Source organism: Microcaecilia unicolor, chromosome 11 (assembly GCF_901765095.1).
Source record: "Microcaecilia unicolor chromosome 11, aMicUni1.1, whole genome shotgun sequence".
NCBI lineage: Eukaryota > Metazoa > Chordata > Amphibia > Gymnophiona > Siphonopidae > Microcaecilia > Microcaecilia unicolor.
Genome location: NC_044041.1, coordinates 207,511,458 through 207,530,884, shown reverse-complemented (window position 1 = coordinate 207,530,884; position 19,427 = coordinate 207,511,458). Strand labels below are relative to the sequence as shown.

At 43.8% G+C, this 19,427-nt stretch overlaps 1 protein-coding gene across 1 annotated transcript in view; it reads right to left on the bottom strand.

The window, feature by feature from the left end:
- MACF1 (microtubule actin crosslinking factor 1) overlaps positions 1 to 19,427 on the bottom strand; it is a 303,837-nt gene that overhangs the window by 113,853 nt on the left and 170,557 nt on the right. Inside the window, 2 exon segments of the mRNA XM_030220015.1 lie at positions 14,732 to 16,203; positions 18,694 to 19,189. Coding sequence (XP_030075875.1) covers positions 14,732 to 16,203; positions 18,694 to 19,189 — 1,968 coding nt within the window.

Sequence of the window (19,427 nt, the reverse complement as noted above, 5' to 3'; positions counted from 1 at the left end):
TTTTGTGCTTTTCTTGTTCTGTTTGTTTGGTGTACATTTGACCCTCTCTTTACCAGTATGGTGTTACCACATCCTCCGGCTACGAGTTCCAGAGCTTAACTATTCGTTGAGGGAAGAATATTTCCTTCTGTTTGCTTTAAAAGTATTTCCCTGGTTCTCAGTCCACTAATCTTCAGAATTCTGTTACACCAACACCACAATGCAAATGTCTCCATTGCCTTCTGATGGCTTTGCTGAAGTCCAAGTTTCACTTTTGCATCCTATTCCCAAGCTTATCCTGTGACTTTGTTGTTTTTTTTTTTTTTTTTTTAACTGAGGTTTTCTCATCTTTTACTTAAGGTATCTGTCTCTTTACCTTTGGCCAGTCTAGCTGCTGACCGATCTGTCCTAGTTTGGTTTTTTTTTTTTTAAGTCTACGGCATGCTTGTCTTTTTGATCATTTCACATATAACTTTGAATCATGGCTAAGCAGAATGTAAGTTAATTTCAACAAATAAATGTCTGCCTGCTGGAGCCTTTTAACTTTAAATTAGAATCCTCCTATAAATGTGTAAAATAAATAAATAAAATAAAACTCTTTGCAGTCCCCAAAATTGTTTTTGCTTTCAGGACTATTTTTGTGTCTGTAACACAATTTCCTTCTTCTGTGAACCAATAGAATACTTGTAGTTTCTGATTTTTTCGTTTTGTTCCTTCAGCTGTTCTTTTTACCTGTAATGTATTCCATGAAAGCGTAAGTATATTAATATTCCCGAAGCAATCACACAACCTCTCACTGAACTTGAAATTCTGAACAAAATCTAACATATTTGCAGCCACAGGGTCATGAAGAGCCCACATGCAGTGTAAATCTCACTCTCAAAACTACTTTTGTAGCAATGAAACTGAGAGCTCAGCCATACTTGGATTTTACCACCCACAAATAAGAAAACATATAGGCTGGAGTGGACATCGACGGCAAGTCCAGCAGTTGGAACATAAGGATAGGCCCGGGGCCCGGGTGGACTTCTATTGTCTATGTCCCAGAAAACCAAAAAAACCCACCATAATCAAGTATATAATATCACGTTCGTTGTTCGGTGGTGGGGATAGTGCTAGGCAGACTTATGTACGGTCTGTGCCCTGAAAAAGACAGATACAAATCAAGGTAAGGTATACACAAAAAGTAGCACATACGAGTTATCTTGTTGGGCAGACTGGATGGACCGTGCAGGTCTTTTTCTGCCGTCATCTACTATGTTACCTGTTTTTCTGTGTCTTCCAGCAAGTCTGGAGAAGTGCCAGCAAGCTCTGTAACTAAAAAACACTTGACACAGCTTCCAGACTCCTGGTTTCTGAGATGGCGGAATTGCTTAAGAGGAAAGCTTTGCATACTTTTTTATCTACATCTGGCACCAGTAACATTTTCCATCCGAATGATGGTTTTCAACACCTCACTACCCAATGATTCAGGATCTGGCCGAGTCCTCTTTCCTCTCATTTAAGCTTGTCATTTGTCATCGGCCACCTCTGGTGCATCTCAGCATGACTCGTCTGGGAACAGCACTGTGGAATGAGTTCTGCTGGGTCCAACGCTAACTGGGGATGATTTCCACTTAAGACATTGATATTAATTTGTACTGACAGCAGACCGTCTTCGGAACTGGAAGGAGGCTAAAACAAAGTTCTGTACTTTCTGGAGGGCTCCTTGTAATGAAAATAAGCTTCTGAGCCGCAACTGGGATATTATAGATTGCAGCTGCTTGCATTCAGATGGGGTCGTATCCTTCTTTCCCATATTTAAAACAGGTTTACAAGCCTACTTCATTCCCTGGTTTGCTGCATCAGTAGCTCTGGGAGGGCTCTGACCCCCTCTTCCTGCTTCCCACTGATCAGTCTCTTTTCATATGACTTCTCTCTGTGCCTTTTGTTTTGTGATTTTTTTTTATTGCTATTACTAATATTCATTTTTATTTGTAAACCACATTGCTGCTCACTAGTAAAAGCAGTAAAGAGCTGCTGAATAAAACAAAGGCCAGCTCTCCCCCAGGTTCCTGTTTCCTCTTTATCAGCCTCAGTGGCCTCAAGAGCAGTGTTCTGGAAAGTTTGGAGTCCCGTATTATTATATTGTCTTCAACATAGGGCTTCCTTTAGGACGTTATTTTACTACTAACATTGTGGTTCCCTCTTTTAGAATGATTCATCTATAGTCATATCAGGACTCTCTTTTTAGAGTGGTAGGTCCTTCACTCTGGAATCAACTCCCAAATATTTTACATATGGATACATAGAATCAGCTGTACAAAAAAGGTCTCAAGACATATCTTTTGGATGCGTTTACATCCATGGAGGCAAAGTGATTCTTACTCCTTATAATACAGTCCACTGGGCTAGAACAGCATGGACTAGGTCAGACCCGAGACAGGCAACAAACTGTTCTTGTAGCTATTTTATATTATGTATTTCATTTCCTGCTTTTAGAAATATTGTTTGTAAACAACAATGACAATTCACTTAATAGCAATGTATCACATTTTAAATAAACTGTAAACTATTTTAGCACAGGTCCCATTTTATGCCGTGAGACCTAGTAACTAATAACTGAGGTTAACAGTAAAATAACACATCTTAACAATAGCCCACACTGATAACGTCCTCCTTTAAAGAAATGTCCCTAGAAATGGAAATCACTGCTGTATGTAATAAAAGTGAGCCAAGTCTAGGGCAATCAAACCATTGTGACATCACTGATGAGGTTGGCTCTTATTGGTGGAATGAGGCATTATGACATCACAATATCAGCTCTGGCTAAATCACTGCTATATGTAATAAAAGTATAGGAAAACCAAGCCATTGTGATATCACTGATGAGGTTGGCTTTTATTGGTGGAATGAGGCATTATGACATCACAATATCAACTCTGGTTACCAAACTCTTTACACTAAGGGGTGTAGTTATCAACCTGGGCTGCCATTAAGATGGGTTATTTTACTACTAACATGTACCATTTTATGCAATGAGACCTAGTTACTAATAACTGGAATTAACAGTAAAACAACACACATCTTAACAATAGCCCACACTGATAACGTCCTCCCTTAAAGAAATGTCCCTAGAAATGGAAATCACTGCTGTATGTAATACAAGTGAGCCAAATCTAGGACAATCCAGCCATTGTGACATCACTGATGAGGTTGGCTCTTATTGGTGGAATGAGGCATTATGACATCACAATATCTGGTTACCAGAGACTGAAACTCTTCACACTAAGGGGGGAAGTTATCAATGTGGTCTACTGTCAAGCTGGGTTCTTTCACCACAGGTCCTATTTTATGTAATTAGACGTAGTTACTAATAACTGGGGTTACCAGTAAACACATCTTAACAGGAGTCCATGTCAATAACTTCCCCCCTTAATTAAAGAAAAAAGAAACGTCCCTAGAAATGGAAATCACTGCTGTATGTAATAAAAGTGAGCCAAGTCTAGGGCAATCAAACCATTGTGACATCACTGATGAGGTTGGCTCTTATTGGTGGAATGAGGCATTATGACATCACAATATCTGGTTACCAGAGACTGAAACTCTTCACACTAAGGGGGGAAGTTATCAATGTGGTCTACTGTCAAGCTGGGTTCTTTCACCACAGGTCCTATTTTATGTAATTAGACGTAGTTACTAATAACTGGGGTTACCAGTAAACACATCTTAACAGGAGTCCATGTCAATAACTTCCCCCCTTAATTAAAGAAAAAAGAAACGTCCCTAGAAATGGAAATCACTGCTGTATGTAATAAAAGTGAGCCAAGTCTAGGGCAATCAAACCATTGTGACATCACTGATGAGGTTGGCTCTTATTTGTAGAATGAGGCATTATTACATCACAATATCAGCTCTGGTTACCAAAGATTGAAACAATTCACACTAAGGGTAGAAGTTATCAAGGTGGCCTACTGTTAAGATGGGTTATTTTACTACTATTAACTCGTGCTATTTTAAAATAGGAACCGTTTTATGCAAGGAGACCTAGTTACTAATAACGAGTTAACAGTAAAATAACATGACAAAGGTAGCCCACATTGAAAACTCCCCTCCCCCCCAAGGTGGCCAACTTAATACACTTTATTAATGGAACCAACCCCGGTAGCAGTCTTTTGTACCAACTCATAGAGAGACCTGGGCTTAATTTCTTGGGTCTTTTAGCTGCTCCTTGGGCCAAAGGGTTGGGGATGCTGCAGAAGCAACACTCAAAGATCCTTGGGGGATGGGGCAGGCGGACTTCCATATTTTGTGATTTTTTATTGCTGTCCTATGACACTTTTTCCCTTCAGGGTATTACCCTTCGCTGGCCAGCAGGTGGTGTTTAACCTCTGCATTATAAATATAACAGAGGTCTGTTCTTTTTAGCTATATTCCCCAAAAGGAAACAGTAACCTGCAGTGTCACTGGTCAAACATCCTTGGTACTAATGCTCTGTGCCCTGATTTGCTCTGAAGCTAAAGACCTAGCCCAGAATGTGCTAGAACTCCTCAGTCTCAGCTGGGAGTGTGGAGGGGGTAGACCTCTGTGCTGAGGCCCTGTTCAATTCCTGTGAGCAGTTTCTTTTTCCTAACCTCCCCAGGTACTACTTAGGTAGTAAAATGTGTTCAGCTAGATTTAACACCAAATCCTTGTTATGTTACCTGTTCTTGTTTGCTGTTTAAACTTCTACCGTTCACTGTTCTATTTTATTGATAACTAGTAAAAAAAAGGCCCATTTCTATCAGAAATGAAACGGGCGCTAGCAAGGTTTTCCTCGGAGTGTATGTTTGAGAGAGAGTGTGTGTGAGAGATGGAGAGTGTGATAGACAGAGAGTGTGTCAGGGAGAGTGTATGTGAGAGACAGAGTGAGTGCCCCCTCCCCCTCCCTTTATGGTCTGAGGCCCTCCTTCCACCCCCACCTCTCTGGTCTCAGGACCCCCCTCACCCCCTCCTCCCTCCAGCCACCCATGTCCAACGACCTGCTCTCTCACCTGCCCCTCCTTCATCCACCCAGGTTGTGTAATCAATTCTTAAGGGCAGGCAGGAAAGATCCCCGGTCCTGCCTGCCCGCTGCTGGCGCTGATGCTCCCCCGCTGCCGGATCACTGTTCAAAATGGCCGCCTTGCAAGACTTCTGCTGAAGTCTTGGAGGCCACCCTTGTAAGTATTGGCGGCCATTTTGAACAGCGATCCGGCAGCGGGGGAGCGTCAGCGCCAGCAGCGGGCAGGCAGGACTGGGGATCTTTCCTGGCTGCCCCGAAGAATTGGTTACACAACCTGGGTGGATAAAGGAGGGGCAGGTGAGAGAGCAGGGTTGTTGGACATGGGTGGCTGGAGGGGGGGGGGAAGAGTAGTGTCGCTGGACATGGGTGGCTGCAGGGGGGGGAAGAGTAGTGTCGCTGGACATGGGTGGCTGCAGGGGGGGCAGGGGAGAGGAGGGTCGTTGTTTGATGCGACACTCCCTGCCACTTGCTCCGCGTGTTTCCCTACTCCTCCTCCTGACTGGGAATCAGCTGTGAGTGATGTCAGCCTGGCTATGGAGCCTAGCTCAGCTGCCTGGGAATCAGCTGAGTGACATCAGCCTGGCAACAGAGCCTAGCTCAGCTGCCTGGGAATCAGCTGAGTGACATCAGCCTGGCAACAGAGCCTAGCTCAGCAACTCCGAAGGCGCCACAGACACAGGCTGACACATTAGAACGTTGGTGATGAGAATTATTATATAGGATAAACCTATTAGTTTGTTAGCTCTGTTGTCCTGGATTGACTTAAGAATCCCTGCAATTTCTATTCTCGGTCTGTGGGTGCTTTCTAGAAACTGGGGGACCCCCTAGGACTGCCCCTAGAAACCACCAGGAAAATAACTTATGGGTGGGAGAACTTGTCCAGAGGCAAGCGGGACCCAGCAGTTCTGGGCCAAACCCTCCAGGTGGCCACAGGGTTAACCCCAGGTGGGTGGCTAGGGGTAATGCCAAGGCATTTTGTGATGGGGGGGGGGCACGGGGGAATATACCTACTGGAGAGATTCACTGTTCCAGATGGAGCCCTATTGCATGGCCCATGGCCAAGGGTTAAAGACCAGAATCCCTCCCTGACTTTAGCATCTCATCTCTGATGTACTTGAGCCCTGCTGGCTCCAAACAGGTTCTGCCATCTAGGCCATGAGACCAGTTCAGACTATGCACGTAGAGATAATTATTAGTAAGCAACAAATCTTTTTAAAGCAGGAAGTTTCATTCTTTAATGTTTCTGCTTTGGCAATGGTTGTAACATCATGGGTCAGATAGAGTTGGGTGGCAGGGAGTTAATCCCTCATATTATACAGGTTCTCAGTCAAGGACATAACAGAACCACTGTCAGCCCACAACTATGGGCCCGATGCACAAAACTTACCGGGCCAGCAACATGGTTCCAGCCAGTTTAGTGAGCACATTATTCAGTGGGAAATGCACAAAGGGGTTCTGCGGGCTTTTTTCCGTCTGCGGTGGCAAATCTAATAAAACAAGCTGACTAGTATTTAAATGTGCATTCCGAGGGATGCACAGAAAGGCCCGCCTACCTTCACCGGGGGAAATTTTACAGGAGGTCTGGAGCAGCCGTAGTATGACTTTCCTTCAAGTTTTTGCCAATACTGCACTGCTCCACTCCAGCTTGAAGGCCTCTTGCCGGGGTCCTCTGCCACTGCCCATAGCCAGGGAATGTGGAAGATGATCTCTCGGCCGTGTGTGAGTAAGTTGCAGCGCTAGAGAAAGCTAGGAGCTGTTGCTGCAGTCTCTGCTGCCGGCTCTTCCTCCATCTGCCTGTGAAGAGAGGGAGCGGACCCGGATGCAGGGGGCTGTGTAATCCCCTCCACATGTTGAATTGCTACCTTCCAGCTTGATGCCCACACACTTCTCCCGCTGGTTCAGAGCTCCCCCCTCTCCCGGCTCCACAGCACTCACGTTACATGCGGGATCATTTCGGACAAAAAGAAAAGAAAGCTACACACGGCTTTCATACACACACAATAAACCCGTGTGTGAGAACAGTGTAGAAGCGGCTTTGCTGTCCTGAGATTGTTCAGCCCTGAAAGCAGAATTTGCCACCATCCTGACGTGTCTGCGCCCTGCCCCTTCGGGTTTCCTAATGACTTCTGGTCCGTTCTGTTCTGGGCCTGCGTAGGGCAGCCATGCTTAGTGACTGACTGTCCTGCGCGTGCCCTGGCACCTTCCCTACCAAGCAGCACGGTAAAAGTCCATGCTGCTTGTTTGCATACGATTTCTGTACTGAATCACCCACTATCTCCATGGTGGAAATAGGGAATGGTTCTGGGCCCTAAGACTCCATTTGGCACTTTGAATGTGATGTCTACGCAGTCTTTTCTAGACTAAATTCTTTAGTTACTACAGTGGTCAAAAACTGCAGTGCAGAAAATTGTGGGCAGAACCTGCACTAAGAAGCTTTATCACATCAGCCCCCTTTTCTGTGCTAGGTATTTGAAGTCGAGCTGTGTTACTACATCACACCTCCAGCACCTCCTTTTCAAAAGCCTACAGAACAGCTGCACATGTAATTCAGCTTTCATATTAATGGGATACTCAGCCTGCAGAGTTTGGAAAATGCAGCTGCAGAACAGAAGAACCTAAACTAAGGTCCAGAATAACAGCAGTCACAGATCTGAGACATGACACCAAAACAAAGACTAGATTAGCCTCAGACACAAGGTTCATTTCTGTCATAAAACGAACTTCACACAGGCAGATTCAGCTCTGCAACAGAGAACCTTTGAGTCCTTCACTGTGCGTGGGACTGAATGGAAATGTAATGCATCTCAATCATCCAGATTATGGCGGCCAATACAATACATAAACTCCCAGATGCTACCAGAACCATGTTCGTCGTCATCGTCACAAAAATAGCAGATGATTTCCAGGGGAGCAGATAGGAGGCAGAGCACACAGCACAGTGTAAGGATGGACCATAGTGCGGCAGGGCTTAAAAAAAAAAAAGTGGGCTGCTAAAAACGACAAAAAGTAGCATCTGCAAGCTTTCCTAATTTTTATCTTGACACTGCAGTAGAACTGTTTTTTTTTTTTTTTTTTTTGGGGGGGGGGGGGGGTTGTTTTGTTTTATTGACTTTGCCCTCCCCCTAACACTGCTGCTAGTCTGGTCATTATGCTGATTGTCTTGAGGCTCCTAATGGGGATCTTTATCATGTACTCTAGATGCAACCAGCAAGTGTAGCACTTAATGAGGACCTGACACCTCCCCAGCCAAACAGGAGAGAAGCAGAATTTAATGAGGACCTGACACCTCCCCAGCCAACTAAGAGAGAAGAATTTAATGAGGACCTGACTCCTCCCCTCAGCCAACTAGAAGCAGAATTTAATAAGGATCTAACTCCTCCCCTCAGCCAACTAGAAGCAGAATTTAATAAGGATCTAACTCCTCCCCTCAGCCAACTAGAAGCAGAATTTAATGAGGACCTGACTCCTCCTCTCAGCCAAATAGAAGCAGAATTTAATGAGGACCTGACTCCTCCCCTCAGTTTCCCCAGCCAACTAGGAGAGAAGCAGAATTTAATGAGGACCCGACTCCTCCCCTCAGCCTCCTCAGCCAACTAGGAGAGAAGCAGAATTTAATGAGCACCTGACTCCTCCCCTCAGCCAACTAGAAGCAGAATTTAATGAGGACCTGACTCCTCCCCTCAGCCAAATAGAAGCAGAATTTAATGAGGACCTGACTCCTCCCCTCAGTTTCCCCAGCCAACTAGGAGAGAAGCAGAATTTAATGAGGACCTGATTCCTCCCCTCAGCCTCCCCAGTCAACTAGGAGAGAAGCAGAATTTAATGAGGACCCGACTCCTCCCCTCAGTTTCCTCAGCCAACTAGGAGAGAAGCAGAATTTAATGAGCACCTGACTCCTCCCCTCAGCCAACTAGAAGCAGAATTTGAGGACCTGACTCCTCCCCTCAGCCAAATAGAAGCAGAATTTAATGAGGACCTGACTCCTCCCCTCAGTTTCCTCAGCCAACTAGGAGAGAAGCAGAATTTAATGAGCACCTGACTCCTCCCCTCAGCCAACTAGAAGCAGAATTTGAGGACCTGACTCCTCCCCTCAGCCAACTAGAAGCAGAATTTAATGAGGACCTGACTCCTCCCCACAGCCAACTAGAAGCAGAATTTAATGAGCACCTGACTCCTCCCCACAGCCAAATAGAAGCAGAATTTAATGAGGACCTGACTCCTCCCCTCAGTTTCCCCAGCCAACTAGGAGAGAAGCAGAATTTAATGAGGACCTGACTCCTCCCCTCAGCCAACTAGAAGCAGAATTTAATGAGGGCCTGACTCCTCCCCTCAGCCAACTGGAAGCAGAATTTAATGAGGACCTGACTCCTCCCCACAGCCAAATAGAAGCAGAATTTAATGAGGACCTGACTCCTCCCCTCAGCCAAATAGAAGCAGAATTTAATGAGGACCTGACTCCTCCCCTCAGTTTCCCCAGCCAACTAGGAGAGAAGCAGAATTTAATGAGGACCTGACTCCTCCCCTCAGCCTCCTCAGCCAACTAGGAGAGAAGCAGAATTTAATGAGGACCTGACTCCTCCCCACAGCCAACTAGAAGCAGAATTTAATGAGGACCTGACTCCTCCCCACAGCCAACTAGAAGCAGAATTTAATGAGGACCTGACTCCTCCCCACAGCCAACTAGAAGTAGAATTTAATGAGCACCTGACTCCTCCCCACAGCCAACTAGAAGTAGAATTTAATGAGCACCTGACTCCTCCCCACAGCCAAATAGAAGCAGAATTTAATGAGGACCTGACTCCTCCCCTCAGTTTCCCCAGCCAACTAGGAGAGAAGCAGAATTTAATGAGGACCTGACTCCTCCCCTCAGCCAACTAGAAGTAGAATTTAATGAGCACCTGACTCCTCCCCTCAGCCAACTAGAAGCAGAATTTAATGAGGACCTGACTCCTCCCCACAGCCAACTAGAAGCAGAATTTAATGAGGACCTGACTCCTCCCCACAGCCAACTAGAAGCAGAATTTAATGAGGACCTGACTCCTCCCCACAGCCAACTAGAAGCAGAATTTAATGAGGACCTGATTCCTCCCCTCAGCCTCCCCAGTCAACTAGGAGAGAGGCAGAATTTAATGAGGAACTGATTCCTCCCCTCAGCCTCCTCAGCCAACTATCAGAAAAATAATAGACCTGATGTGGACCAGCTACTCATATCCTTTACAATTCCTACACAGATAGTGACCACATATTGCCATATACATACAACCAGTGTCAGTGTATTCAGTGCAGCTGCCTGTAGTGGCACTGAACACAAAGAGGCTTTAAAATGGACTGTTTGTGAGCGAGCTGCTCTGAGCTCTGTCACAAAGCCGGATTGCTGTAATTCTCTATACCTGGGTACAGGTTGTTCAGAATGCAGCAGCACTGGTGCAAGGGAATCTGATCATAGTACACCAATTTTAAAGAGTTTGCATTGGCTTCCAGTAAATTGTCAGTGCTATTCAAAGTTTTGGTTTTGATTCATCAGTGAGCATATGACACAGTTCCACAGTATTTTATAGTAACATAGTAGATGACGGCAGAAAAAGACCTGCAGGGTCCATCCAGTCTGCCCCCAAGATAAACTCATATATGCTACTTTTCGTGTATACCTTACCTTGATTTGTATCTGTCATTTTCAGGGCACAGACCGTATAAGTCTGCCCAGCACTATCCTCGCCTCCCAACCACCAGCCCCGCCTCCCACCACCGGCTCTTTATGAAGAATTTGCCTATGTACCATCCGAACCGAGCTTTACACTCTGTGGCAGCAAAGCAATTGTGTATTTCTGGAAGTCATTTCTCCGATACATGTAACTCAGTTTTATGTATAGCTGGAGCAAATTTATGGTACCGTCTTCCAGGTTATTTAAGACTTTGTTCAAGTAAACAGTAATTTAAGAAATATTTAAAGACGTATTTTTTAATGAAAGCTTTTACTGAAGAATGATCTTGGATCTAATTCCGTAGTTCTCCCTGGAGTTTGTAATACGTTAATATGGTAAACGCTATTGTTACTTGTTTGCAACGATTTTGTGAATGTTTTTATTGTAACTCGCTTTGGATATAAAAGCGGGATATACATCTGAAAATAAATATAATATTTAAAAAATACTGCTGTTAATCTAATGAAAGGTGCATTTCCAGAGACCGACAGACTGGCCAGAGCAGTGCCTCAAACATTCTGACCTCCAGAACCAACTACTCTGCCCTTTTCATTTTCTATCAGTTTTCAATACTTTGGGTTTTGTCTAATGGCACTTTGAAGATGGATTCAACAGCTGGAAACACGCTACTAATGCTGAGAACACCAGCTGGTGATGCTTTCTCAGTAAGTTTGGAAAGTGTTCAATGAGGGGAAAATGCTAAACCTTCTTGATACACATCCCAGCTGCCCAGGGCTGCAGAACTGTAAGAAGCCGAACACATTCCTTGCATGTCATGTCAGGGGTAAAAATATCAACAGCTGGGAAGCAAGTTGGTGACAAGAACACAATGAATGCCAGAACAGCCCCACCATTTTCCTCTAAGGACTGCACAACACATGCATTGAGCCACCTTTCCTGAAATGACACACACACAAGTACACAGCCCCTGCCCACAACCAGAGACCGTTCTGATACATACACAACCCGATCAATAAAAAGACAGATCCACAATCAGACACCTACAGTCCCAATCCAGTCCCAAAAATTCTTACTGGATTGGGACTGAAGAATTTTTAGCATAGGCAAATCAGCAGTAAAAGCATTAAACCTAAAGATAGTGCAGTGGGCATTCAAAACTGCTCCCGATATCAAAATCTACATCAACATTTTACAGGGTTTTTTTTTTGTTTGTTTTTATTCTTCTCATAATGCAGAAGTGAAAATGCAGCATAGGAGTAGCAGGGTTGCCTGAATGAAGTTAAGTACTTCACTCAAGGGAACCTTTGACTCAAGTGGGCCCTGTTGCCACCCCCAAAAATCTATCTGATCCAGGGCACCCCAGACATCCTACCTGGACCAATCATATTTACCTGGTCTGGGGAGGTGTCCAGCAGCATCCCTTTCTCAACGCTGTCTCCATGCTCCACTAGGGTCAGGCACCACCACTTGCAAAGATAGCGGCAGCGAGTGAAGGACACTGCTGGACATCTCCCGAAGCCACTCTCTGGTCAAGGACATCCTTGACCTGAGGTGTCCTGAGTCAGTCAGCACCAGCTGGGGGGGGGGGGGGTGCATTGGGAAGTCCAGGCCCTCAGCCACCAGGAAACTTTTATGGGCTGGGGGTAGGAGTAGGGAGCCTGTTTCTTTCTCTAGAGAAGTTGGAATGGGATTGGGTAGTGGGTGGGTAGGTGGGAAGGGGTAATGCATATAGTAAGGGGTTATAAGAACAAATATCTCTTACTAGCTTGTACATGGTATTACAGTCCGAGGGGATGGGGAGGTAGGTGGGTAATAGTTTGATTTAAAATGCAGTCAAAGCAATGGATGGGTTTGTAATCATTATTTACTGTTGACATATTGTATTTGTTCAGTAAAGGGATTATAACATAAATATTTCCCTTCCTGTTAGTATATGACCCAGTCCCTACTCACATCCTGACAAGAAAGAAGAAAGTTCATCCTTATGCAAGAAAACGGCTGCATTTAACTGTGGCAGCACGGACTGCTCTGTCAGCACAAAGTAATTTCTTTGCATCACTGTATTTTGCATGCTATTAGTCTACTACATCAGGAGTAAAAGTATTTTGCACTTTCAAAAAGTACAAAGACCAGGAAACACATAATGAAATTACATAGAAATCCTTTTAAAATAGAAGGAAATATTTTTTCACTCCAAGAATAGTTAAGCTCTGCAACTCATTGCCGTAGGATGTGGAAAAACCGAGGTTAGCATATCTAGGATAATTTTGGACAGGGACATTATTAGGATGATTTTGTGAAACATGTTTTGCTGTGCTCTGTTTTTATGTATATACATTTGAGGATCATTTCATTATAGTGTTGAACACAGACCATTTTGACATCAAAAAGTTATATCATCACATTTTACATCTTAAATTGATTAGATTGAGCTTTAATATATCAATTTACAGACTGTGCTTTTCAGAATGCTAGTTGTGTGATGAAGGCTCTCTACTCAGCCAGTCATTATATATATGACTGACGTGTGAACTGAGCACTTCTTATTTTCATGATATATTAATTATATTTACACATTAATACATTTAATTTTTTAATACCTTATTATAAGTTAAAAAAAGATTTGGACACGTTCCTGGAGGAAAAGTCCATAGTCTGTTATTGAGATGGACATGGGGGATTGGTAGCACTGAATGGTGATACTATTTGGGATTCTGTCAGGTTCTTGTGTCCTGGCTTGGACAACGTTGGAAGCAGGATGCATTGGTCTTACCCAGTATGGCTATTCTTATGTTAATATTCAAAATATTTTTCGGTGATGTCCCACTGTATATGAACGTTCTAGTTGGTTTGTTAACTCAATCAGGAAATGCTTCCTCTAGATATCTTTACTTTTAGTTTCCCAGTCCTTGGGGGATACATTCTAAACTGTTGGTCCTGTAATCGTGATAAGGTTATTTCCCCATATGCTGTTTTATTGTGATAGCCTGACACCCTATTGGACTGGAGCCTGGCAACATATTCAAATTATTTTCCAGCTAAATATTCTACTTACCTACACCATTGTGATTTAGCTTTTCATAAGAGTCCCCTGTTTACAGCACAAAAGTCCATCCAAACTGTTGACTGTTTTGCCACTTTAAGCTTTAACATTTATTATTAATAATTGGAACAATAGCCCTGCACTTTGCTCTATGAGAGGGTTCTAGCTGAACAGGGAGGAACCTTACATTTGTTCACTGATTTACAGTGTCTCCCCGTTGATGTTTTCATACATCAACAACTGTTGTCTGTTCTGTTTTTGATGGTTATTGTTTTTTCAATGTATTTCTTTTCAACTGAAAAGTTGTGTGTGCATTGCTCAGCAATACACCTACTTTTAATCTCACTCTTATTGGGCGTAGGCCTCAGAATAGACCACCCCATGTAGTTTTAGACAGACCTATGCATTACTCTTTTGTGCTGAAAAATGATGCACAGAGAAGGCGAACAAATGCCTGCGAGTAATTTTTCTTTGGGCAGTAATTAGGCAGAACTACTTGAATTACTCATATAGTTTGCACTAGTGTATCTGCATCTGGATATTTAACACTAAATAAAACCATTAAAATGGTATTGATACAATCTGACAGATTGATTTTTACACCCAAAATATAAAAACTTACAACTACTTATTCCCTTGTGGAAAATGCATTGAAATGTAGGCACATCATAGTGAAGCTTCTAGGCGGACAACGGCAATCAAGTTTTTATGAAAACTACACCTACACAGAAAGGAACTTATCCCAAAATATCAAACTGCATGAAAAGGCAATGAAGTCTAATATTTTCTTGTATGCTATAGAAAATCGTAGGAGCAATTTCTCCGTTTGTAGGGAAGGGGGCAAGGATCTGGGATGCCATGTTAGCAATAGGGAGTACGGCAGTCAAAATAGCACAAGCACCTGGAAAACTGGGTGGAGGGGGCTGCCACTCGCATGCCCCCACCAATCTACATCTATGCAGAAAGTAATTCAGAGAACAATGTTTTGAAAATTTAACAGTTAAGAACTGAGGAAGATCTTACCTTAAAATCAATGAGCTGTTGATTGACAGCATCCACTTCAGTTCCTACAAGCCCTTTCAGTTCCTCTGCCTCCCCCAGAGAAATCAGCAGCCGCTTCAGTTCTTTCAGTTTACTATAAAAGTCTTTGACTCGTGCCAGGGTGATCTCCAGCATTTCTTGCCGATTCCTACCCCTCTCAGTCAATTTGCTGCATTGTTTATTCAATGTCTCCAGTTCTCGTTTCAACCCAAGGAGGTCCAGACTGCTTTCTTTCTCCAGAAAGTGTCTACATTCCACTTCTGAAGATTTAGAATCTGATGTTAGCTTTTGAAGTTTGATCATGAAGTGCTGAATGTCTTCAATTTGGGAATGAAGGCTGTCAGGGTCTCTACCAATGGCAGACATGCAATCAAGCTCATCATCGAGATCAGCAAGCTGTGAAAATATCTCCCGAACATGATTATGGAAGTGACTAATGCCATGAAGCTTGGTCTCCATGACCGAACAAACTTCATTAACTCTTTGTTTTAACAATCCAAATTCCCGCTGAGCAGCCTCTGCTTGATTCAATAGCTGGAAAGAGTCTGAACCATCTGGAGCATCTTCAACCAAGCCGTGAATCAAGTCCTTTACATATACTATCTGTGGTTCAAGCTCACTGAGCACTTCCTGCTGAGCTCGCATTTTCTCCAAATTTTTGTTGCTACAGGCTTGAGAGCCCAGAGCGTCAAAGATCTCCAGCTGGTGCTGCGTTCCTTCCAGTTTCTTCTCAATGTTCTGCAAGCTTTCCCTGAACTCCTTCAGCCTTTGGGACATTTCTTCAATGGACCCCGTCTTGATTTGCAACTCTTCCACAATGGCATCCATATCCTGATTGAGTCTGGCTTTCTCCTCTCTAATTTCATAATCATCAGCTTCAGATGCGTCTATCAAGGTATCTGCAGCACTGTTTATCTTCTCCAGAAGGAAGCCACGTTTCTCAACATCATTTTGCAGAGCCTTTGCCTTCAGAAAAGTAGCTTCCAGCTGCACTGGGTCAAGGGTGACTCTTAGCTCTGCCACTCTCACTTTACAGTTTTCTACCCAGGGTAGAAGATCTTCAACATGTTGCTTATATTTCTGAGCCTTTTGCAAGCAGTCCTTCAGTCTGGAATGTCTTTCTGTTGCTTGTTTGACCAGTGCCTCCCAATGAGCCCTCAGAGTAAGCAGCTGGTTCTGCAAGGTGCTCCTCTCTTCTCCAGGCTGCACACAGAGAAGCAGAGATTCCCCCTCAGCCACAATCATTTCATAGGAGCCGCTATGCTGGTTTAAGTTCTTTTGGAACTCTTCTTGCTTCTGAATCTGGGACTGCAGTCTTTCCAGTTTGGCAGAGACTGGGCAGCTCTGAGCCTGCTGGCTGCGCTTACTGTCCAGCCATGTCCTCAGCTCATCAAACATCTGCTGGAATTGCTGTGAACTGGCGAGGGCAGCCTGAAGTCGATGCATATGGTCACCTGAAAATTACAGCAGTGGTGCTCAAATTATTCATTACATTTATTTGATTTTTGATTTCTCAAACACCCTCAGAGAATGCTCTGCAGCATTTTCTCCATGAGAGATAAAGTTTTTCTTTATGTCCCTATAGGGCCTTGGAGTGTCTTAAGAAAACTGGTATAAATTGAATAAATTCAGTGCATCTTTAAAGATATATTTGGTTAAGTTAGCACAACTGAATTTAATAGGATAAAGATAACCAGATAAGTTATCCAGGAATTTCTGCAGCCCAATAACACAGAGTATCAATACCACACGATTAAAGCCAGCTAAGCCCCCAGCACACCTCTCAGCCTTCCTGATTTCTGTAGTTAACTTTTGGACAGACACTGAGATTTTGGACAGACACTGGCCGAAAATGTTAATTGGTCGGTGAGAGTGAAATTTGAAGACTGATGATTTATCTGATTAATTCCTGAGATTAACTAGACAAAGGGGTAAAGGAAATATTGATCCAATAACGTTGTTGTTGTTTAGGGCTTTTTAATGCCACTAATTCCATTTTCTCCACACCCCACTCCAACTGATGACTGTTTGTATGACCCAGGTCTCCTCACTCTCAAAAGGTTGGAAAAGCAATGCCACTCTAATGCTAAAACATAACCCCCCTTCCTCCAGAGCAGAACTCATGAATGGAACTGATAGGACTCTTTTCATTTAATTTAGTTAATTTCTTATAGAAAGCAGTGTCCATTCAGGTACGCTAGGTCTTTTGCTCTCACTGGAGGGTTCACAGCCAAGACTCTATCTGAGGCAACTGAGCATCAAGTGACTTGTCCAAGACCACAAGATGTTGTGGTGAGATATGAACCACGCTACCCCCGTTCTCAGCCTGCTACTCTCAACCATTAGGCTACTCCTCCACCAAATCCTGCTAACTATAGACAGTAGACCCAAAATAATAGGTTTCATACATCATAGCACAGTGCACAGGCTGCTTCACCTTTAAAAATTAATCAAGAAATCATAAAGAAAACTCCTAGATATAAAGGGAGGTTTACTTTAACAGAGGTTCTCCATGGATAGCAAGAAAGGTCAGCCATGAACGGATTAGCTCTCCTGGAGCTCAGAAAAACCTACAAAGGCCTTTCTGAGGATGTGCAGCCCCTTCTGCTCCACTGCATTCTCCAGCTGTAAACAGGTCCATCCAAGGGGGGAGGCAGTTGGGTCTGGGTGGCTGACATCCTGCTGTCCACAGAAAACACCCATTACAGGTATGTAATCTCACCGTCTCCACGGACAAGAGGATGAGTCAGTTACGCACTGGGGACTTGAGAACTCATACATAGTCACTGAATTTGAAAATTCTAGGGTAAATCACTAAGGGATAAGTTTACTAAGCGGTGCTATGGGAACGTTAGTGCTTTTAACGCGCGTAAATGGTGTACGCACATTAAATGCTAACGCACCTTAGAAAACATACCCTTAAATGTACTCTATAAATTATATAACTACAATACATGCAATAGGACTACTAAAATGTAAAATGTAAACCCCCCCCCCCCCCCCCCAAAAAAAAAAATAGTTGAGCACCTGCTATTTAAATGAAGCCCTTATCTGATACAACTTTTGTTTGTTGTGTTCTTCTGATGGCAATTGCTGTATGTTTCCTTAAAGGGCTTCAGCAGATCCAGACGAATTTCCATCAGAAGAACACACCGGGGGGGGGGGGGGGGGGGGGGGGGAGGGGGGGAGTATCAGATAAGTGCTTCATATAAATAGTAGATGATCAATTTGGGGTTTTTTTTATTTGAAGGGTGTGGGGGGTTCTCACAAAGCAATGATGGCTTCAGTAGCATTTATCCTTAAAGGGAATATAATGCCGATACCGAGTACTCTCACACCTTAATTTAGAGCACATAATTTAGTAAAAGTATATTTTAGTAGTCTTTTTACATATATAGCACATACATATTCATGGTTGCGGCTCTCGAGGACCAAGGCTGCCCACTCCTGGTTTGGAGAGAGACAGTAGTATATGCTTGTATGATATATGACCATTTGGTAATCCCTACCCAGAGAGAACGCATGATGGATGTTGGGGATATGGACAAGAGTTCAGGAGTTCACTGGATGATTGGCAGCAGAAGGCAGGCCAGACTTCAGAGTGGAACTGCAGTTCTGCACCAGAACCCAGGAGCTCATAAAAAAGCCTGGTACTGTGATGTTGGAGAGCTAATCCATTCATGGGGCCACTGGATGATATCACCAGTGTGGGGCCAACTCAGACAAAGCATGTTTATGCATGCACTTTAATGCTTTTCAATTTTGACCTTGTTGATAATTATCCTCACCCATACTAGACTAATGTGCCAGGCCTAACGCAAACCCTTTCTCCAGGTCTGGAAGAGATCAATGCATTTGTGTAAAAACTGCACAGCCAAACCAATCTCTAAACATTTTTTTTAAAACATTGAAAAAACAGAAGGAAAATGAGACCAAAAACAAACCTGCTAAGTCTTTCAGCCCTTTGAGAGGAAGGGCCACAGTTTCCAGACGTTTCTTGAGCTCATCCTTTAGATACTGCTCACCAATAAGATTGGACAAGTCATCACACAGAGTCTGTGCTTCAGCAACTCCCTGCTCAAGCTCTTCCAGGTCCGACCGGATCTCACTGGTCTCCTGTAGCTGCTGCTTCACTGCATCTGGCTGCGTACTGATGGCAGACTGGCCACCCAGCTTCTGTCCTGTAGCCTTTATTTTCTCTGACAAGTCCTGCAGAACCTCATGGTACTTCAAGCTCTTGATTATTGCTTGATCAATGTGGCCAGAGCGACAGTCCAGTTTTGTAGTTAGCTCTTCCCATTTCTCACTGATCCCTTTGAGTTTTTCCTCCACACGGCCACTGGACAGGGAAAGGTTTCCTGGACTGGTGAGAAGACGCTGAGCTGCCTGAGTTAGCTGTTCATGTTGCTGCTTACGTGTTTCAAATTCCTTTAGCATAAACTGCAACAGGAACAGTATCACATGTTGTACAAAATAATTCATAACAGAATACATGTTTCTTCTAGATATTGCCTAATTTTGCTGCAATCAGTGGTCATTGTGATAGTATCCTAGAAGCAAGCCCCTTGTTACTGAAGGCCAGCAGCTAACTGATTGGTGTGTCAAGGTACCACCATGATAACAGGACCCTGGAACTGCTGTGAGATGGAAACAGCCACAGAGACTAGGGCCTACCATC